Here is a 23993-nt window from a genome sequence, read left to right as displayed (position 1 = left end):
TCAGTACATCGCGCGTCAGGGGTAAAATTGGATAGCGTTGGTTATTTATGGATACATATTTGCTCAGAACCCCACAAAGTTCAACTAATTCGCAAGTATTCAACCTCGAGAAGGGAGGAGAAGAGAACCAGACAACACAAACGCCGTTTCTGTTGTCTGGTTCTCTTCTTATGAGTCCGTGTCTGCACGCCTTGCCTTCTTTCCTGAAATGTTTGCTTCTACAGGATCAGTACGGTTTAATTAATTAAATGGCGGTTCTCCGCGAACACCGTATGACACGAGCTTAGAAGCAAGGATATGATTGTCAACGATGTTCAAAGCTTTGCTAAAGTCAATAAAAATACTAAACGTAAACTAATTTTTATTTCAATGTTTTTTGTAATATGGCATTCCAAACGTAACAAAGTCATCTTTGTTTACCTGTGTTTTATGAAGTCAAGCTGCGAATCAGTTATAATGTTTTGCCTTGCAAAAGAAACCTGACATACGAAAAAAGAAAATGAGCTTTTCAATACTTCGTGAAGAATGAGGAGCTTAGATATCGCATGGTATCAGGTGCATTGTTTCGGTCCCCGCATAGTAGAGAAGAGATATTTTAGCATTTTTCATTTTGGCAGGAAAAACTCTAGTCTCAAGCATGAGAATAAGGACGCATGTTTTAGAGGACTAATTTGCAAATTGCTAATGTGAGCCTTACAGTTACGCAAACTCACAAATGTATTAAACACCTCACGCTCGTTAGTAGGAAGATGAAATATGCTTTCACTAACACAACTTGTCACCTCGGCAGCATTATTCTGCACAGGGTTAGTCGGTGGGTTCACCAAGCGGCTTTTGAATAAACAGCAAGCTCTTCGCCTTTCAGCTCACGAGAACCTAATTTTATCACTGTTGGAGGCGTGGTGTCTCTGCGCCGACCCAGAACGTCATTAAACACATCCCAAGCCTCGTCAGGCCGCTGCCTAGTAATGTTCGCAACTACGTACATCTTCGTTTCATGTTTTCTTGGCACTAAAGTTGACAGTCATTCTGAGGTTGGTTGTGCTGGAATTTTTCGTTAAGCTTAAAAATGTCTTAAAATCCAAAACACCTTCACATTTCTCGAAATGGAACTTCACAACCTCCAACATTAAACATTTACACGGAAAAAACCCGACGACCAAGGAAAAAAACTGGGCTGTGTACATTTAAATATATTGAGTCACATGATAGATATCTCTGCAAGGTATGCTAACTTGGGCTGGTTGGTAGACGTCTGGAGAAAACGAGTAACAGCTCTGAACAGCGGGGCGTGATTGAGATAGACGATGTTTTGACGGACAGCGCAAACAGGCAGCGCTTCGTCTGTCTCAGTCAGGTCCCGTTGTTTAGCGTTGTTACTCGGTTTCTTCAGATCTGCAAAATAATTCGATTTGCGGGATTCATTGCGTTTCTCTTTTCTCCCTAGCGACACTTTCTAGGCTTGGGAAAATTTTGCACGTTCCTGGGTGCCCCGACCTTCCAGGGCTAATGTCGGGCTCCCGTGTTCTTTGTGTAAAGATTATTTGTTCAGTAATAATGCAGATGCCCTAAGCCTTAATATGCCTGCGCTAATGCCGCTGCGTCCTACAATGGTAGCGTTGCTGTATCATTTTGCAGTCATCATGCTCCATTTCATGCGTGGTGTCGGCTTCGCAATGCGGCACGAAGTCGCTTTCATGAGGTGATAGACTGACAAACTGGTCCAAAATATTGGTTGACCCGACGTGAATACTTTCTACCAACGTTTACTAATCATGGCGAGGGCACTGGATAAGACAACTGGCAGAAAAGTGGAAGTGACGTTACTGTTAAGTAAACAGGCAGGCACCAAAGTCTGTCTACTTCTTCGCCACGTAGTCTACATTCCGTATATTACACTCCGGCGCTTCCTCTCAAGTGTGTTGTAAGATCATCTGTTTAAAGATGTCCTTTCTCAGATGATTTCTCTTCATTCTTTTTCTATTGTATACAAAGCGAATACAATCTCGTTTAACCTCTTTGTCTTATATCATTCGTTTCTTCATTCATTCATTCATTCATTCATTCATTCATTCATTCATTCATTCATTCATTCATTCATTGTTTCTTTCTTTGTTTCTTATTTTGCTCCAACATGAGAAGAGACATCGTTCCTCTAATAATTTCTTATGAGAAAAAGAAATGCGTCTTGAACAAACGAGAAAATTAAGTGCAGATGTAGTACGTACATTAAAGAGTAAGACACTATGCAGCAAGTTGTCCTAGTTTCAGATCCTGCACTTTGACATTTCCCGATGGTGCTTCCAATGTGATTATCCGCATGCTTCAAGGTTACAAAATTTATTTATTTATTTATTTATTTATTTGTTTGTTTGTTTGTTTGTTTGTTTGTTTGTATGTTTGTTTGTTTGTTTGTTTGTTTGTTTATTTATTTATTTATTTATTTATTTATTTATTTATTTATTTATTTATTTATTTATTTATTTATTTATTTATTTATTTATGTAAAGTACCTTACAAGGCCCAGAGGACATTGAGTAAGGGGCACGAACAAGGATACTATAACGAAATGCAAAATATACAGACAAAAAGGGGAACGGAAAGTATTGCACAGGGCTAGGACTAAGAGAGAGAGAGAGAGAGAGAGAGCAATGACAGGAAAAGCAGGGAGGTCAGCCAGAAGAGCAGCCGGTTTGCTACACTACACTGGGGTGGGGGAAAGGAGAATAGAAAGAGGAAAAGAGGGAGCGAGTGAGCACTGAGTGCGTGTGTGAGGATGCACAAGGACACTATAAACGGTCTTTTAAGCCGGTGCACTTCAAGTAGTGTACTAGTGCACGAATCGCTTTTTGTGCTAGTGATGGGTGTGGCCACGGTCCCAGTACCTTTGACTCGGAGAACGGTCTTGAGTCCGGTTGGTTTAAAGTTGTCCGCAGATAGAGGCATTGTACGTCGTAGAGAGGGCAGGTACACAATGGGTGCTCGATGGTTTCCTCGTACCTACAGGAGTCGCACACCGGGCCCTCGGCCATTCCGATACGATAGGAGTAGGCTTTCGTGAACGCCACTCCCAGCCACAAGCGGCACAGCAAGATTATTTCACCGCGGGAAAGGCTAGATGGCAGTTGTAGCTGTAGCGTAGGGTCCAGTTTATATAATCGGCTATTGAAGGCACTTGAACTCCAGAGATCTTGTGACTTTTTGCGTGCAAATAGGCAAAGTTCCCTGGCAGTGTCCGACCTCGTCAAAGGTGTTGGACGCGTCTGAGTATCTTCGTGGGCAGACCGGGCAGCCTTGTCAGCTAGATTGTTGCCGACGATGCCACAGTGAGCAGGAATCCATTGAAATATAATGCGGTGCCCTCTTTGAAGAGCATAGTGGTGCATTTTCCTGATGTTGGATATCATCTTCTCGTAAGGTCTGCGATGTAATGCAGACTGAATGCCGCGAAGAGTTGCCGTAGAGTCACAAAATACGACCAATTTCTCTGTCGGCTCTTCGGTGACGTACGTCATAGCGGCATGGAGAGCCGCAAGTTCTGCTGACGCAGATGTAGTCATGTGTGACAATTTGAATTTAACTGTAACCTGCTTAGCTGGAACGACGAATGCGGCACTTGAGCTGGTATAGGTGAGGTCTAACCGACGGTATAGATATGTATTCGGTCATGATACGTCTGGTTCAGTAAATGGAGCGTCATTTGCTTCAGAGCCGGCGATGGATCATTGGCCATGTTTGTAATTCTGGGAATTGCAAAATTCAGTTGAGGCTGTCGCAGGCACTACAGGGGAGATGAAGGCTTCGCCCACGGTGTATAAGATGACGGTGTGCACTCTTGATGAGCGCTAATCACTTTCGAAAAGGTCGCTTGAGGTCTCTCTGCTGGTAGGGATGCTAAGTGATGGTCGGGGATCCTTGACAGATGGCGAACGTTGGTAGCAAAAAGCTGTTGAAACTCGGCGAACATTTTGAAACATAATGTTTTGAATATGTTGCGTATTGAGTCAGGCGAGCTTACTGTGGTGAAGTTCAACCAATTTTCGAAGGGGCAATGTCCAAAATTTTTGGACATGTAAATTACCTGCTTAACAAGGGGTTGGAATTTTCCCTACCAGTCGTGGCGGCCGCATTCTGATGGCCACAGTTATACGCAAGGACGCTCGTGTACTGTGGTTTCAGTGCATGTCAAAGAACCCTAGCTGTTTAAAATTAATCGGCAATCTCCCACTACAATGTCGCTCATAACCCGAGTGCTTGCTTGGGCTGTCAAACGCTGCAATTTAAGGTATTTTCACGTGACTGATACCACAAAAAGTAATATTGAACTGAATTTATTTGTGGGAACACTTCCCTGAACTGCACGTGCGTGTGTGCGTGCTTGCTGCCTTGCTATTCTAATGTGAAACCTCCACCTTTCAACAACGGTTTATTTTTTTAAAATCTTATTTTCTGTGTTGAAAGACGTTATCTCCGACAATGCTTACATTTTTAATACCAGCGTGCAAATAAGGGCGGTGCACTACTAAAAAAGATACATTGAAAATATTTCTTCGTGAGTTTAACCGTTGTAAGAAATTTTGAAAAATGTTACAGGAGAAAAACTGTATTATTGGCGTAAATTTGTCTGCATGACGTGCAAGAAAAAACAAATCCCGATAATGAGAAAACACTCTCAAACTTCGGCCAATTAAGTATGCGCAGTACCTTATTAGGCTATCTCAATTTCGCGTCCCAAGTGTATAAAAAAAATAATCGAAATAGTTCGATCAATTAACGAATAAATCTGGTCTATCACATATTATACGGGAAGAAAAATTCAGATGCTTGAAAGCACTCTTTTCTTAGGATTATGAGACGCGACACGTTGAATAATGGAAGAATGTACAAGTATATCGAATCAATTAGAAAGTGACGACATAAGCTTGATATCTCGCATCTATCCTTTGGTGTCCTAAATAAAAAAAAAGAGAGCGAGAAATAAACTAAAGAATTCTTTTTATTCCGCGCCACCGAAGATTTCAAAGCGTTTCCTTTTACCACCCCCAAAGAGGCTGACGTGCGAGATCTGAACGTAACTGAAAAAAAAAAAGAAAACCAGCGATATACGTGACTGCCGGTGTTGAGGCGGTTGTCACCGGGACGCTCTGCGTGGCACGATCCCCGGCGTTCCGTGCGCGATACCGGCGTCACTCGACGCCGCCGCTGCTCTCCGCGCCGAGCGGGGATGAAGAATGCGCCCGACCCGCTCCTCGTTTAATTTCTTTCTTTCTCTCTTTTTTTCATGCAGTAGTGCGAGCTAAAACGTCTTATCCGTTGCTGCCGCCTTCTGCTTTTCTCGACAAAAATAAATGAGTTGGGAGTTGCCGCCTTCAGCCTGCGCTTCACCGAAAGAATCCGTGTTGCACGGCCCCCTTTCCCTCTCGCCTTTTCTCCCACTCCCGAAAGGGAGAGGGTGAAGGAGAGGCCCGAGGAGTGAGGCAAAAAGCGCTGAGGCGTACGGTTTCATCTGGGAATCTGACAACGTACGTAGTTCTGTGCCGACAGCGGCAAGAAGGAAAGAAAGAAAGAAAAGCGAATACTATTATCTTTTCACTTTCTTCGTCGATTGAGGCTTGAGTGTATTTCTGTTCTTTCTCTCTCCTTAAGCTTCACCTGTCTGCCTTTCATAAACCTCAATCAGTAGCAGCTGAAATTACTTTGCATGAAAGTGCAATGCGTAGCTTTTTAACTGCCCTTATCTTTTCTTCCCTTCACTGTTGTTACGTTTCGCCTACGACGCGCGGTAAAGCCAGCGCGGATGCAACGTACGCCGGAGCTTCGTTCAAAGCGGCGGACATTTTGGCCCGTTCGGAGCGGCCGCGACGCATCCCCGCCGAGCGCGTCCCGGCATGTTCAGTGCCACGTGGCTTTGTGTGTGCGTGTGTGTGTGTGTGCCCACGCTTGTCAAAGCGCGGCAGCCGGGGAGAGGAGCTTCCCCAGTGTGAAGCGGGGAGGTCTGACCGGCGCTGGCCCGGCTGATGCGTCACCTCCTTGTCTCTACATGTCTCTCAGTCCGTCCGTGCCTTGCTGTCACGTGGTGTCATCTCGTGACCTTCCTTCTTGCCCGCGACGCCAAGAGTATAAGAGCAGCTGCCCCCGGACGCCAGGAGAGAGGCTCCGATTTCTTCTGTTGAGTAACGTGCTCTCCCGTCTCTCTACTTCGGTCGACCTGACCGCCCGCTCTTTGCGATGCTAGAATAAACAAGTTGTTCTGTTAGCAGTCGCCTCATGCTTTGCTGGGACCTTCGGATGCTTCCAGTGTGCCCCAGGCCGCCAGGCCAACGCTACCCTTGGGGCTTGCGACCCATTTGCAACAACGGGCGCCAACGGTCCGGTTGCAACAACGGGTGTCAGCACTGAGGTTCAAACACTGTATGTTCTTTGTCTCCGTGAGCGGTATCTTCATCTCATCTCCAATAAAGATGGATGATAGTCTTCCCGCGAAGCATCATTAAAGCATGGCTACACCCGAACAACTTCTGCCGCTGGAAGTTGCCTTTAAAGTCATTCAAATGCTTGACGTGTTACGGTACGCGCGTTTCCGGATACAGCTCGCCGACCAAGCACATGTTTACGTAATAAGGTTCACAATTTCTCTGGTTACCAAGGTTTATCGAAAGAGGTGTAACGAGGCCGAATAACTAGCGGGATATGGCCCCGTGCCTGAGTCTCACCTAAACTGCAGAACTTGCGCGTTACAGCAAGAACGATATACACGCAAATTGCCTTGAGCGGCCAGTCACGCAGCAATTTTGCGTGTTCGCGGGCTTCTTTCACGCACGGAAACACTTTTACGTAGCACGTATTGTGAAACAGAAAGGTGTATCGGGAGTTCTTCGTGATGCTCTACAATTTTCTCATTGACGCTTTTAATCTGATTATAATATTTGAGAAGTTGATTAAGTAATTACCACTGATTATATATTTAGGCAGAATAAAAAATAATGATCCAAGTATCTCCAAGCGACGACAAACAACGCTACCTTGGTTCTGTCCAGCTATGTGGCACCTGCATATATTTAATGTTTGGCTCAAGTTACGTGAGACACCCTGCACAGTCCTGTCCGTCGGGCATCCCCGCAATGTAAGTCTAAGTACGCATAGCTGACAAGGCCGCTTGTTTAGCCGGGCACATACCTTTCGTGCGTTGTTTTCTCCGATAATGGGACCATAGTGCTTAGGTGACGCAGGCAAGGAAGAACGACGTCCTCTTTGTTCCACCTTGTCCGCCTCACCTACATGCTATGGTTCCAATAGCTGCATCAAACCAACCAGCCCAAAAGTCTGTACTCCTTGCTTTCTCCGACACAAGCCGCATGAATGACACTACTTTTGAAGCTTCTATTCTCACTATCGTTGGCCGGCACAAACAGGCGATTCGGAGAAGAAAGCCTCGAAATCGGTACCTGTGGTTTTCGCATCTGACAAGTCTGGCGTCTTTGCAGGACATCTATATAGCTGCAAGCTTATAATACAAGTGTTTCCATTTCCGAGAGCCTGTCATCGAGCTGCTTTATAATTTCGGGCAGCATTCAACACTTTCTGAAAATCGAAGGCTTCGCAAAGCAGTCTGCCGCTTTAGGGACGCTGCAGTCTCCAATCCAACGACTGAGTACTTCGCAAGGACTTCCGGACTCCCAAGTCACAGCTAAGGCTCAATGAACTGTAGTGAACGCTTCTAAGGACTCGCCATTCTGTTGCGTGCGGGTATTAAACCTCGTTCACGCAAAGGCGACTTTCAGCTGAAAAATATGGCATGATTGTCCTGTGGTTCTAGGACAAATGCACTCACTGATACACGGTCTATGGAGCTGTTTGCTTTTGCGTACCGCGATGGCTCTGCTTAAACGAAAAAAGAAAGATATATATATAAGCGAAATATTCCGACTTGAAAATAATCCTGGTACTTCAAAGCCTTTGACGCTGCGAGACGCCTTCGATAAAGAGAAACTATAGGTGAAACGACACGAATTTTCATAAACTGGGACGGAGTATAGAGCACGACGGGACATGGAAGAGAGAGATAAGAAAAAGACATTGTGAGAGCTGCCACGACATGTAGCGCAGTTAACGCCAGTAGGCAGATCACTTACTTTTGCAATAAACATAACCGACCATTACGTTAGAGTATGATGCAAAGGTTTCGGTATAAGCGCTCTTAAATTGTTATGCATCAGTATAGGCGTTCTTAAATTTATGAAAAATCTAAATTTATAAAGTGCACGAAGTCTCGTGGCATTTAGAGAGAGCGGCACTGCACCGTGGGCGACGTGCGCTTTCGTAGCCTGGCGGCGAACTCGCACTCGTGAGAAAAAAAAAAAAGCAAAGAAAAACGATCCGCCGGATTTGAGCGACGAACTTCCACCTTGAAGAAAACGCCGTCGAGATTATCGCTGCGACGCACATCGAATTTTTGCCTCTGACTGAAGCAAGGTGCATCAAATAACCTTTCTCGGATTGCGAGAACCTGGGCGAACGTTCACGCAGTTGAGCAATAGACCGGCACTTTGCGAGCTACAAGTGCTCTCAAGATGGCGTGAGCTACGTCCGATGCCTCAGGTTACGAAATAATGATGGCCCCTCGCTGCTTAATTTGAACAGCGCGTTTAAAAACTCGGCATGGCGACGAACATCGAGAACAAGGAGCGGCACACGGCCAGTGGGCACGCAACAGGCACACACATATATATATATATATATATATATATATATATATATATATATATATATATATATATATATATATATATATATATATATATATATATATATATATATAGAGAGAGAGAGAGAGAGAGAGAGAGAGAGAGAGAGAGAGAGAGAGAGAGAGATAGTCCCAGCTAACTTTAGCGAGAATGTAAAACTATGTGAATGCCACGTAACTGGACAGGACCAAGGCAATGTTATGTGAAGTCGCTTGGAAATACTAATTTTTTTCATTCCGCCTAATTGGATAACTTGTCCTAATTAATCAACTTCTCAAATATAATTAGATTAAATCTGTCAATTAGAAAATTGTAGACCAACAAGAAAAAAAGAGAAACGATACAGCTTTCTGTTGCTGAATACGTGCTACGTAAAAGTGTTTTTCCGAGCGTGAAAGAAACCCGCGAATGCACAAAAGATTGTTGCGCGACTGGCTGCTCGAGGCATTTGCATGTATTCGCGCGATATTTTCACGTTTGGAAAAACACATTTACCTATACCACGTATTGAGCAACAGAAAGCTGTATCGGGAGTTTTTCGTGTCTCTCCACAATTTTCTCATTGACACTTTTCATCTAATTACAAAAGTTTAAAGTAATTAGGTACAATGAAAAAATAATCTGAGTATCTCCAAGCAACGGCAAACTACATTTCCTTGGTTCTGTCCTGCTACGTGGCAATCGCGTATCTTTAAACTCTGGCTAAAGTTAGCTGGACATGCTGTATGTGTGTGTGTGTGTGTGTGTATATATATATATATATCTATATATATATATATATATATATATATATATATATATATATATATATATATATATATATATATATATATATATATATATATATATATATATATATATATATATATATATATATATATATATATATATATATATATATATATATATATATATATATATATCGTTACGCAAAGGAAGCAGTAAATGTCTTGTTAGGCTGGTTCTTTTTCGCCGTTATGCATTTTTCCTCTTTTACTGTATGCTTCCCAGTCCTACCTAAGGCCTTCTGTGAAGCGTGGCCATAATTGTGAAATAAATAAATAAATAAATAAATAAATAAATAAATAAATAAATAAATAAATAAATAAATAAATAAATAAATAAAATTGTGCTGGGGGCTATCTACAGAATGTATTTACAAAAGCAGGGCAGCGCTGACCAAACTAGGTGGCAGGCTCGAGCCAGGTGACCTGTTCTTCCTCTTCGTCGGGCGACCATGTTCATCTTTTAAGTGGCGGGCGCGCGTAGCATTATCCCCGGCGGCACAGCCGTGGTCCCGGCGCGTCTCAGGATTTGTGGCAGCGGCAGAGTGATAAGCTCTGAGGCGCTCGACATGCACGGCATCGCTGGCCTGTGGTGCAGAAGAGGTAGTTCGAGCGTCGGGCACGATCTCATATGTAACGGGAGGCGACGGCACAAGTACACTGGTATGGGCCCGTGTAGCGAGAGCCCAACGTGACGAGACGGGGACCTGCGAATCGGGCGAAAAATACACGTCTTCCTGCCGTAGATCGTACAAACGCCGCTATTTCTTTTGGGAAGTCAAAAGGGCGGCCGATCTGCCGAGCTTGCGCAGACCAGGTGACGGCTTATGCATATTTCTTCGCCAGTGCTGTTGCGAAAGGAGGGATCGTGTCCAGTGTTAATGTTGGTTCTCGGCCGAACAAGAGAAATAACGGGGAGCAACCAGCTAGAATTGTATGCAAAGGGGACATACGGTACAGCAACATGCCAATCATTGTGGTCCGACGGGACATACTTAGACAGCGTGTCTGTAAAAGTCCGACGCTCCGTGATACCGTTTCTTTGTACATGGTAAGGTGTCGTGAGCGTATGGCGCGTTGAACAGGTCTGTGGGACGTCGGCGATGACTCTTTAGAGGAATGTACGGCCACAGTCACTCAGCAATTGGCGTGGGGCTCCATCTTGCGAAATAACGTCGTGAAGTAGTAAATAATATACCTCTACTGCGTGGTTTTCAAGAAAATAAAATGACATTAAATGAAACAGGTATTGATATCGCATGGGTTATTGTGTAGCGCATAGGAATATCTGTTGATGCAGAGCTAATTAACCACTTTTCGCCAGAAACTGACACAGGAAAAGGACCAAGTAATTCCAAGCCAACGCGAAAGAACGGCTCCAACGGGATGTTCAATGGTTGAAGGTACTCTGCAGGGACAGCCGATTGTGTTATACGGCGTTGGCATTGCTCGTAAGCTGCAACGTATTTTCGCACGGAGCGGGCGAGGCCAGGTCAAAAGAAGCGTCGTCGTATTTTGTGGCAAGTTGCAGAGACGCCGAGGCGGCTGGCAGTTGGGAAATCGTGGAGTTCGTGGAAAGCAGTTGAGCGGAGGTGTGTGGGAACGATGAGGAGGAGAGCAGTGCCATCAGTGCGAACCTTGTGGTGGTATAACACACAATCTTTGAGAACGAACAAGCGAATGGACAATTTCTGAAGGAGAAACTTCGGGGAGATCAGTGAGCGCGCGCAACGAGGCTTCACGGCATTGCTCCTCGGCGACGAGGAGCAGCTGGGCAATTGACAAAAAAAAAAAGAAAAAAAAATACAGATGAAGGAAACAAACGCGTTGGCGTCGGTGTCGGTGGTGGCGGCCGTTGGCTCATCCACAGGGCGACGAAAAAAACTGTCTTTGTGTTGATGCAAGTGGCCAGATTTGCAAACAACGTTATATGAATATTCTTGAAGACGCAGAGCCCGGCGACCAAGACCTTGAGTGACGAAAACGAGAAGAGCGCGTGGTGGTCCGTGAATACAGAGAAGGGCTTGTCGCATGAACATGGGCGGAAATTGGAAGCCGCCCAGACGAGAGCATGACTTTGACGCTACGTTATTGAATAATTATGTTCTGCCGTTTTGAGGAGGCGGCTGGCATAGGCAATAATACGGTCGTGTCACTGTCATCGGTATGCATCTCTACAGGAGCGGATGACTCTAATTGCGCCAAGATTTACAAAGTGCACATTTACAGCGTGCACAGATTCCCGGAACATGTCTACACAGATGGTTCGGTAAAATTCAACAGCTCTTCTGGTGCAGTCATTGTTCTGGCAAAATCTGAAGAAATCAAATAAAAACATAATGTGTTACCAGCTCCGCGGGTAGAGAAGTGTGGCAATTCGTACTACACTTCATTTCATTAATCAGGAACCATCGTAACAATGGACAGTCTTTATTGCCCCCAAGGCATCCCTTCAGTGCATACAAAGCCCAATGCACCACGGACCCAATGAACAGCTGGCCTCGAAGATTCGACAGATATATCATCGCAGCCATGGCAATGGACACAATGTAAACTTTCAATGGCTTCCAGGACATTGCAGCGTGAGCGGGAATGACCACGCCGACGAAGCCACCCGATGTGCACATGAAAGTGTTCAATGTGCCCTGATTCTGCTTTCGCGAACAGACGCTGCGGCTGGGCTGCGATTCATGTTTCGTGAATGTACATCGTCCCTGTGGGACTCAAACGTTTTCACCATATGTCGTTTGTGTTCATTGTCTCCGGATATACGGATGCATCTACCACCTGGGTTACCACAACGTGAACAGACCATGACATTCTGTCTGTGGCTAGGCGTTGCATTTATGAACTCATATGCATTCCTTATTGAAATGTCCAAGAGCCCCACGTGCGACACATGCAGCAGCTATGAGATGCTCGCACATATTATCTGTGTCTGTCTGCAATACAGTGCCCAGAGACAAGTGACATGCAGAATGCTGGACCGATTGGACAATCGTCCGCTATCAGAACTAAAAGCTTTAGGTCAGTGCTCCCAAAAAGCATGCGCTGAAGGCCTTACTCGCGTTACTGAGGTTTCCGTGGCCTACGGACCTTCAGGATGGGCTTTAAGAACGCCGCCTCCTACAGCTCTATAGCGCAGGCGTTTTTCAGTGCTTGTCTCTCTTTCTCTCTCTCTATCTCCCCCTCCCACTCTCTTTCTTTTTTTATCCCCCTTCTCCTTCCCACCGTGCAGGGTAGCCAACCGGAACTACCCTATGGTTACCCTCCCTGCCTTTCTATACACCCTTTCTCTCTCTCTCTATCCGGCGCCAAGATAGGAGGCGTGGTCAGAATGGTGGTGAGCTCAGAAAAAGCCACAGCGTAAGGCGGCCCCATGTAAACGGCATGTTTTTCTTGAGTAGATCAGCAAGTGGCTATGCGATCTCTGCAAAATATTTTACGAACCATCGTAAGTATGAACATAGTCCGACAAATTCCGAATGTCTTTGGCCGACTGGGGCACAGGAAAAGTCCCAGCACGAGTTTTTTATGGGTCAGGTTGTATACCGGAAGCGTCGCCAAGGTGATTAAGCATTGCAATCTGTCGATGCCCGTAGTGACACTTCGACGAATTCAGTTGGAGTCCAGCGATACGTCGAGAATAGCAGATAGGCGCTTTAGGGGGGCCTCAAATGCAGTAGAAAATGCGAGAACATTGTGCGAGGTAACACAAGCTCTTTGAGCACTTAAACCCTTGAAGCAAAGAGTCCACTATACGTTCGAACGTATCGGAGGCGTTGCATAGACCAAACGGCATAACTTTGAATTGACATAGACCGTCAGGAGCGACGAACGCGGTCTTCTCTTCATCCTTGTCATCCATAGAAATTCTCCAATAACGAGATATCGAATGTCTATAGACGAAAAGTACTTGGCACTGTGAAGACAATCAAAAGTATCGTCAAGGCGTGGTAACGGGCAAACGACTATCTTGATAATGCGGGTAAGATGACGCTAATCAACGCAGGGACGCCACGTGCCATTTTTGTTTTTGACAAGCACGACGAGCGACGCGCAAGGACTTGACGACGGCTCTATAATGCCTTTGTCGAGCATCTTGTTCGCCTCCGCTTGTATAACCTGGCGCTGTGATTCAGACACATGATATATACGGTGATGAAAGGGAGTAGCATCTCCAGCATTTATTTGATGCTTAACAAGTGACGTTTGACCCAAGTGGTTATTACCCAGGTTTACCCAAGGTCAAAGATGTCCCGATATGAAGCCAAGGGGCTGCGGAGGGCTATGGCTTGCCCAGGTAATAAGTCCGCGGTGATCATGTGCTGAAATGTGGCGTCGAAGCAAGTAGAATCCTGCGGTGATGTTGAAGTACTGGAACAAGTCTATACTACAGAAGTCGCTGCGTGGTCGTGCGACAAAGCATGCAACATTCCCAGCGATATGCCTTGTGGTAGGACTTGCTTGCTCAAGCCAAAATAAACAACAGGAAGGCACGCCCGGTTGGCGGCAGCGTTTACAACAGAGTGCGGCACCGTGACTACCGCACGTCAGAAGGACGTCCGGAATAGGCGTGACGACGTAGTCGCCTTCGGGCACGGGGGAAGATGTGATGAAATCAACGTACGTCAAGGCTTAAGGGCGCAGATTGGCGAAGGTGGCAGTAGTGAGGTTGTTCGGGAGTTCGGCACGAATAACCGGCAGAAGAGAAAAGTCCGGACAGAGAGTACTGGCGGAACAGTCGATCAGAGCGGAAGGCGTCATAAGGAAGTCTAGTCCAAGAAAAAGTTCATGGAGACAATTAATGAGCGCGCCAAGAAAGACTTGAGCGTGACAGTCGGCGATAATTATGCAATCAGTACACATCTAATTGACAGCAATAGTGCCACCATCTGCGACGCCTGCGGCTTGTGTGACAGCAAGTGTCAGGACCTCTTTGAGTCGACCACAGAGGATGGATACCTGGAATACAGTATAAATCAATGCCGTCAAAGGAACACCATGAACTTGCACCTCTAGTAAGTTCTGGTTCGAGGGAAGCGCAAATGGAGGACTTTGCAACCATGAAAATGATACAGGACTAGCTCCACGAGCTAGATTATCTAGAATGGCGGCGATTAACAGAAACGTCAGCGATAGGAGGTATACGGGGCGAATAGCGACGAGGGTTGGTAAACGGACGAGGGGAGCGGAAAAGGCTGCTCCAAAAAAACCGGACGTCCAGCTAGTACGCCATCGGCGGGCAACGTGATCAATGCCGGTGGCAAGTGAAGCAGATCGGCCTGTCGCCCGGAGTTCGCCACTCAGTCGAATTGCAGTTTCTAGGAGTGACATACTGACCGTTGCGAGGCACGGGTCTTGCGTCAGGTCGAGAGACGGAGCAGGCGGTATACGGAAACTGGGGCTGGCAATCTCTTGGCATATGACTGCCTGAATGGGCGAGATGCTTGGAACTAAATGATCACTAATATGGTGAAGAGGTCTGACTTGAAATGAGGCCGGACAGGCAACCTCAAGATCACGACGAACGATCCAGGTCACGTTCTCATAGGAGGATGGTGTGGTGGACAGTTAGGCTCAGGATGACGTTGCAGCCGTATTAGGTAGACGGGAAAACGGTGAACTCACGGCGGCATCCCTTGACAAGAAGATAAATGGCAGAGACATTGCTGTATACCAGTAAATTGAACGCGTCGCCCGCTATTACCTTTAGCACGTGGCCAGCTTTGTCAACCTCAGCCATTTTCTCATCTACTTTTCGGAAAAGAACGAGCAGACCCTGTATGTACAACACATACGACTCAGTAAATGACTGGACGCCGGTAGCGATCTCTCTTCTTGCGGAAAGTTGGCCACGAGACGTGTTTCCGAAAACGTCACGGAGCTCACGGAGATTCCATCTAGAGAGCGTATCCACATGTGTCTGCAACCAGACTCGTGGTGTTCCTCCCAAGTAGAAGATCGCAATCGCAAGCCTTATGGCAAGTTCCCACCCGCTGTTCTGGCTAACACGCTCGGACATGTTATGCCAGTATTCGACCTCGGCATTACCCTGGCCTGGAAATGTGCCAGTGTCGCAGCGGTGAAAAAGCGTGATGCACGCTGTAGCTGGCTCCGCATTCATGGGAGACGTGGTGTCTTCACGGGGAGGCATGGCCGATAACTGGACGGTGCGGCCAATGCGAAGCTCCGTCGCGAGAACGGGGAACGCGTGTCTCCACCAAAATGTGACGCGAAAGAAGCAGTAATTGTGCTGGATACTATGTACAGAATAGATTTACAAAAGCAAGTCAGCGCTGCCTAAACTAGCTGGCAGGCTCGAGCCCTGCGGCCTGTTCTTTGTCGGGCGACTGTGTTGATCTTTTAAGAGACGAACGCACATAGCAAAATGGTATTTCCAAAACATCTGGCATAAATCCCTTCGTTGTTTAAAAACGATGCATCTCCCCCGATCCCCTTGACATGTGCGCATGTTAGCGTAGGAATGGATCCCAACGGGATAGGATTCATGATCATCGCACGAAACAAGAAGCCTCCTTCAGGCTAAAGCTTCCCCCAGTGCGTGTTGATTACCGCATTCCGCGCTAGCCTTGGCCACTCTGCACCCACAGTTCGCCTAACGCCACCTCTCCATACTATTTTCTGCTCCTCCTGAATACGTTTTAATTCCTTTGAAACCCATTATTTTGCCTTGGCAGAACGTCGATAGCCTCGTGCATTTCTTTAGCAAGCCCACTTCATCTTCTTGAACAGCCTACGCACGTTTCTCTTCCAAACAATGCTAGTCTGTTCACCATGTGGATTAAGTCATGCTTCGTGCAATATTTCCACGTAAGTGCACATAACTAGTTAATTTGGCAACCACGCTATTTATCATTTACAGGTGAATCGGGTTCATCGGGCTCACCTGGTCTGGACGGACGCGACGGCCTTCCAGGAGAGCCAGGCCTGGACGGCGTTCCGGGTCGGGACGGCGTAGACGGGCTACCCGGACGCGACGGGCATCACGGGACACCTGGGATACCCGGAAGACCTGGTCTAAATGGCACCGACGGTCAGTGACTCTACTCTCTTCTCAAGTAGGGCGCCAGTCCCTTCACCCCATTATTTTGTCGCAACCGAAACATTCTCACAGCGTGTGCATCTGAAGAGATCGGCTCATTATTCGTAAGAAAGCAGTCGGCTAAACACTTAACAATAACAAAAGAATTGAAAATTGCGACTATACCCTTACGAACGCTAATAACCACCTTCGCATACGAAATGATTTTTGTGTATGGGCTCCCACTTCGCTCTCGCCCAGCATTGCCTCTTCATTACGGTGCACTCCATTAGCCCTATTTCTATGCGTGACACACCTTGCATACTCGCCCAATCATGCGCAACTATGCTGCGTCCTTGAGCGTAGGTGTATAGCCTTTGCAATGCATGTGGAATCTCCGCCTTGTACATAATTACTCGTGCTGTTCATCATGTGTATAGACTGTTTGGCACCTTGTATTTACATGCGTTATGTCCTCAAAACATTTACACATAATACAAATCACTAAGGGGCAGGGCTTAATATTCCTTCAGTGGAGGGGGGGGTCCTCATAGGGCGGTGACCAGAATAGCGCGTGCGCACTATATATGTAAATATATATATATATATATATATATATATATATATATATATATATATATATATATATATATATATATATTAGGAAAGCGTTGCATGAACACAGGATCACAGATCAAAGAAAACAATCACCCATGAAAAAAAATGGCCGGCGATTACGCTTCTTGGTAATGCGATCTTTGAGCGCAGTTGCTGTCTTATGTTTCAACAACAAGCAACCTCGTACAGAACACGCAGTGCCGAACAGAGGCAGTTCTGCGTTTCGGATTGGGCAACACACACCGCGATCCGCCGCTATCGAGCCGGCGCTCCGGCGACGCGCCATATTATAGTGGGTCACCGCGTGAAGAGGGGGAGGGAGATTAGCAATTATTATTTAATGTTTCTTCGGAGGTGGGATGAGGGAACTGGTGGAGAACAGGGGTACTGAGTAGAGGTCCCACACTTATTCACTCACAGACAGGCCTCAATGTAGCCGCACCAGGTTGGGGTGACAAGTAGAAATAAGGGGACGAAACGCTATAACTGCCCTTCGGGTCACCGCAACGACACTGTACCAGGTAAGGGGAGGTATAGGGCAAGAGTAGCGGCGGTAGAATGACACCCAGGTGCAAGCACTGCCAGAGGCTGCTAGTGCCACTGAGGAACGCGGCCCGCAAACGGAGAAGCGAGAGGCACGGCTGAGAGCCGTAGAGCCACGCGACGCGGAGACGGAGGACGGAGAGCCGTGGATCACGCGCGAGGGCGCAAGGAGCACCCGCCGCCGGCACGGCGGCAGTGCCGCGACAGCGGGAGAAGAGATGGCGAGGGCGGAGTGGGCGGTAGCGGCGAGAGTCACCGCAACGATGCTGCGCGGAGGAAAAGGGCGAGAGAATAGGTGAGAGGACAGGCGAGAACACGTGATCCGGCTTTGTAGGAGGAACGAAGAGACCAAAGGGTCGCGCCGTGCGCGAGAGATGACACCCGGAGCTAGCTCGTCCCGGCTACGGATCTGGTTACGGCGAGGCAGGACGGCGACGCGAAACTCTGGAACGGGCGGGAAAGGAGTTACCCTCTGAAACACCAGGATTTTACAGACGCTTCGGCACGGGACTACCTGACGAAACGTTAGTAAAGTTATATTTCGTATGTCTGACCTATATATATATCACCGCGGTATCACACCGCAGCGATACAGGTGCGTGGTTTGCGAGACAAGTCGTATAGTGAAGGTTTTGCCTCCCTACGCAGGGACAAAAAAGGAGTTAAGGAATTGAGGGCTGTGTCTGCTCAGCCTTTTTGTGTTCACTTCCTTTTTGTCACTCTGGTAACACAGGCGGACATCCGGATTCGCCAAGCTGCGTTTCTTCAACTTTCACCGCATATATCAGCACACGGTATTCCCACGTATAACGCCCGCATCGAAATGAGGCATCCGTGGCCTGGAACCGGGCCAAAGTTGCAATACCAATGTGGCAGGCTTTCCTTGATAAAGTCTTGCATCGCGTAATGTTCAGTTCAGCTGCTCACACTAAGCTCAGTTCTCTTAATCAAAAAAAGAAATATCTCCCTCACAAAAGTATAAGTGGGCCGTCCAACAAATGCAAGCGCATTTTCCCTCATTTTGCATCTTTTAACAAAATTCTGAAAAGCGACTAGTGGCAGGAACATGTAAACATGTAATTTAAGTTTCTAGCAAAGGTCTCACATAAGTGTACTTTGAGCGCACCATATTATTTTTCATTTAGAAATGTGAAATATTCGGAATGCAGGGATTCCTCAACATTCCGCTTTAGCGCAATAAAAGCTTCCCGCTCAGCACTTTATCACGCAATTATGCGGCCGCTTAAAATGAAACAATACCTAAACTCTGCAACAATGCAGTGAACGCGGGTAACGTTGTGCAGCAGTTCCTTAGATCAAGATGGCGTTTTATTCATGACGGCATCTTCTTAAGCTTCCCAGTGGCGTTACGTGGGCTCCCACAAAAACATGGCTCCCGCTGAGGCAGTTAAGCTGCGTATAAAAAAAAATGCAGAACTGAAAAAAAGAAAATTTAATTTCAGCCACAACTCCATTTGTTTTTTTCTTTATCTGTGCAAAGCCACGGCTCTCTGGGCATGGGAGATAGAATAGCTTGTTGTATACGTACGGCGGAAACAGCGGTGCTCGAGAAAAAGTCAGCTTGGTTGCGCCGCCCCAGACTCTTGCCCGCACGTATATCTTCTTTTTCTAGAGAACAGTCTTTTCTCCTTTCTTTTTTCATTTTCTTTTGAAGCAACGTCCCCGATCCATAAAGCAGCTGCCATACTGTTTCTTGCTCTTAGAGAATCGAATTAAGCCAGAGCTCATGAATATGAATAGACTGTCGCTAACCACGCAGATCTCCGCGATAAACTTAAGATTGCCCGCTCAATCAGCGACAGCAACGTTAAGCTTCGGCTGGCCCGCAGCGGAGGGAACCGAAACTCGCGGAAAGACTAATTGCAAACCGTGTTATTTCTTTTCCTGATTTCATTAGCGCTCGCATTTTAGTGCGAGCGCCTCCTTCTGCTATCTCTCTTAAACTAATCAGGCCATTTTCTCGTCAGCATTTTCGTTTGTATGACTCTGCTGGCATCAATTCAGCGTAATTGCTTCTCGTGGGCGAAGCTCTGCGCGCCGTTGCTTGCTTTAGTTCGTAGCGAAGGTGCACTGTTGATTGCTGGAGGCTTCTTACTCAAAACTCCTGCGCGCACACTTGACTTGAGAAAACATTAGTGTGAAGAACTGCAACTTTGACAATATATATTAGCGTATGCTAGCACAGAAGTACGCGGTATTATAGTAGCTACTCGCGAAACGCAATCTGCGCATGCGCAGCCGCCGTGCTTCGTGCGCAAATGGTGCGTCGCGGTAGCGGACAGCACATTGCCGTGCGCTAAGAGGCTCGGCGCGCTCACATGAATTTGATAGGCGCTGTTTTTTTTATTTAGACAGTGGGTTCAATCACCTCCGTGAAGGTCGGCCCAAACCATGATTGGGAATTCTTTAGTTGACTCGCAGGGAGCAAAAATGAGATTTTAGATTTCGTAGCAAAAATCACACTATTTAAGCGATAGAAAACTGAAGCGCTTGTTTCGCGCTGTGTTTGCGATGCGAAGCAGAGCGCAACACTATCCGTCCTTCGCCACGTCTAACTCCAGAGAGTACGCATGCTTAATTAGATCCTGCTAAGGAGCCTTGGGGCTTGTAATGTTGTTCATGCACGTTACTTAGCGCACATCACCTAGACTTGGCGTTACGCGATGTGCGCCTAGCTGTCAACACCATCCGATCGCTGGCAGTGTTGGTGTGGAGCGTATTTTTCGGGAACGCTGTAAACTCCAAGTTTTACAGTTTCTAAATGTCTACTTTTATGTCGCCGGCGGTCCAGACAGGCACGGCGTAAAGTCGGGCATCCATCATTGAACACATGGGATGCGCTCGACAGGGAAGAACACGTAATCAACTTCAGGTCAAACAGCTCCTGAACCTGATGATATACAAGTTTTGTAGCTGTTGTGCTTTCAAATTAAAGCGAAGCTTCGTTTGCCTCTTTCTTCGACTTTCCGCTGCTGCTGTGGTCCTGCACGCCACTAACGCCCGCCGCGTCGGGACGTGGTCACAAAAACATAAAAGGCATGCGCTGTCGGTGTTTTGTTTCGTGACATTTGTCTGTGAGCTGTCATCCTCAAAATTTCGAGGAATAACTTTGTAAAGAATGTAAGACAACGTGTGCGCCAGTGGAGGGTCTGTGCGGTTGTGGTGCAGAATGATTATTCGCCAAGCGACGCCCGCGGCGCCGGATTTTCTGCGACGTGGGGCCCTTAACGCTATCGCGCTAGTACATGACAGGGCACAAAGTAAATACAACCCGAGAAGCTCGAGTCAACATTTACGCCGCGTTGCATGTGCACGATGCCCCCTGGACACCGCAACTAGGCGTGACCCACCACAAATGCAGTGCAGGAGCTGTCGCGCTTGTCTCCGTGCTCACCCCCAACAACAACGACGGTAGAGGGAGGTTGAGGAGGTGGGGAGAATGTTAGCGAGGGAATAGACAGAGAAAGAGAGGAGGGATTAGCTACCATGCAAAAACCAGAATGGGGCATCGAACGGGGCAAGAACAACAGACACAAGCGAAGCCGGCGAGGTAACATTTCACATAACATCACAACTGTGGTAGACCGTCTATATATCACCGCCAAATAACGTCCATGAACGCAAACAGCAGACAAAGCTTCGCTTACATCAATTCCCACATTTCGTGGAATCTGCATATTATTATTATTATTATTATTATTATTATTATTATTATTATTATTATTATTATTATTATTATTATTATTATTATTATTATTATTATTATTATTATTATTATTATTCCCCTGTAGTGTTTTTGCTTTTGGATTTTAATGTATGCGTGCGCCAGCACTAATCAGATTCATACGTTGTTCCTGGGCATTGACCGACCGACCGACCGACACCGACCGACCGACCGACTGACTGACCGACCGACTGACTGACTTAAGCGCAGTGGTACCTACCCATTGAAAGGAAGTGGCCGAGAATCGAGCTACACATACAAAAAAAGAAATGTGATATCTGTAATGACTTTAAAAGGCTAATTAAACGTAAGAGAGAGAAGAAAAACGGCCTGCGACTTGGCTTGCGCCGCTACTTCGTGCACCTACAAAGAGCGGACTGCGAAATTTACTTAACCTGGAACCACAGTCGATCACACACGGAAGAAGTAAATCCGAATTCTCAATCGAGAAAGTTCTTCCGAAATTTAAACTTTGCACCCTTGAAACAATTGATTGCATTGTTTCTTCGTCGCTTGGCAGTGCTTTCGGCTCACGACGTTCATCACCATCATCATCATCATCATCCTGCCGCGCTTGTGCTGAGCATCCTGGACATGATGTTGAACAGGGGTACTAGCACGACGCCGTTGTTCACATTATCGTCTCTGTTCTCTTCGCTACTCCTCGTAAGCACGCTGCTCTTCCGGAGTTTTCACTACGCACGGCCTTCCCATAGCACTGTCACACTAGAAATGTAATGCCTCACTTTGCGGGCCCTCTGTAAACAGGGTGTCCCAGCCGACTTTAGCCAGAGTCTAAAAATATGCCGATGCACTCTATACTACGCGACTAAATTCATATTGCTCACTATTGTACGGAGTAAGTCATACAATTTTTTGTATTCTGCTTAATTGCATAATTAGTCAAGATTAATTAACCAACTTCTGAAGGAACAAAGCAAGGAAAAAATTTTCCATATAGGAAGTTGTAGAGCGCTTTACAAAACTTCTGAATAAACAGCCTCTAACTTTCTATCTATTAGGTATTTGTGTTTTTCCGCTTAATGCCGATGCCCTCGAAATACAAAAAAAAAACGTGACATACCCGCTTGCGTGCCGTGATTGCAGCGCTCTCAAACGTTTTACGTACAAACGCACATAGCATCTAGCAGGATGTGCTACCGCTTAAAAGGCGACAGTGCTGTGACTAGGCGTTGACTGTGCGATTTACGCCAGCGATGTACTGTACTTCCCTCGCGGCGGTTCATGTGGCGATAAGCAGGCGCAGCGGCCGCACACCCGGCTAAATGCTATGTTCGTTTGTAGGCGAAGCGTACAAGCGGACATGTCACGTGGTGTTCTTTTTTGGATTTCGCGGGCACCTGCAGTAAGCGGAAAAACACTAATGCCTAATACATAGAAAGCTACAAACTTTCTAATCAGACGTTTTGCCAAGCGCTCTACAACTTTCTAATAGGAATTTTTTTGCCTAACTTAACTGCTTCCGAAGTTGGTTAATTAATCTCGTCTAATTATGCACTTAAACATAATACAAAAAATAGCGTGACACGCTACATACAAAAGTGAGCAACACGCATTGGGTCGCATCGTCTCGGAGTGCGTCGGAATATCTTTAAACTCTGGCCAAAGTTAACTGTGACACCCTGTATACATGTAATGTAGTAACGCCACGTCCTGTATTACAAACTATGCTCTCACAAACCTGCATCTCGCCACGGCGGCGGCATTTCAATTGGGGCGAAATGCGAAAACACCCGTGTACTTAGGTTTAGGTGCACGTTAAAGTACTGCAGGTGGTCGAAGTTTCTGAAGTACCCCACTACAGCGTGTCTCATAATCAAATCGTGGTTTTGGCACGTAAAACCCCGCAATAAAGAAAAACCTGCACTTTATATTTTACGTGGGTTTTGATGGAACGCCCCTGTTACAACCCGATGTCGTTATCAATCATTCTGTGCTTCCCATTGTTAAAGACCGCCTTATCATCTACCACGTTGCCACGAGACATCTTTTGTTCTTTTCTTTATCGAAACGACGTATGTGGTAAACACTGTATGTGTGATTTGAAAAGATATGCACACTTCTCGCTTCAATTTTAGCCTACGATTGTACTACCTCCGCGATCACAAACACGTCATAATCATTGGGAGGCAGAGGTATATAGCTTCTCTGTAAAACTAAAGAAAGCCTCTGATTGAGAAGTCGGACGTGGTTCAAATAGACTAATAAAGCAGAAAAGTGATGACAGCTGGGCTAGTTTGTAGATATCCATGGCATTGAAGTCCAAATGAAAACACACATGGTGGAAACATAATGAGACAGTAGGCGTTGTCTTTTCCTCTGCTACCTAATTGTTGCACACGACCTTATGAAAATGTGATCAATGTTCTTCTCGCTAACAGACGTTCAGTTATCACGAGTGTTCTATATCACGAGGTAGTGGAATCAATTTTATCTTACGTATACCGGCTACCTCGGTGACGTGGCATGGAGATGAAGATATTCCGAATAGC

The 23993-nt window shown here is 46.3% G+C and overlaps 1 protein-coding gene across 1 annotated transcript in view; it reads left to right on the top strand.

Annotated features, from left to right (window-relative positions):
- The window catches only part of LOC135898519 (uncharacterized), a 160168-nt gene that overhangs the window by 93574 nt on the left and 42601 nt on the right, over positions 1-23993 (top strand). Inside the window, exon 4 of the mRNA XM_065427492.1 lies at positions 16416-16586. Within this exon, the coding sequence (XP_065283564.1) occupies positions 16416-16586 (171 nt within the window). The remainder of the gene's footprint in view (positions 1-16415; positions 16587-23993) is intronic.

The sequence above is a fragment of the Dermacentor albipictus genome, chromosome 2 (assembly GCF_038994185.2).
Source record: "Dermacentor albipictus isolate Rhodes 1998 colony chromosome 2, USDA_Dalb.pri_finalv2, whole genome shotgun sequence".
In the NCBI taxonomy this organism is placed as follows: Eukaryota; Metazoa; Arthropoda; class Arachnida; order Ixodida; family Ixodidae; genus Dermacentor; species Dermacentor albipictus.
This window is presented reverse-complemented; position numbering and strand designations above follow the sequence as displayed.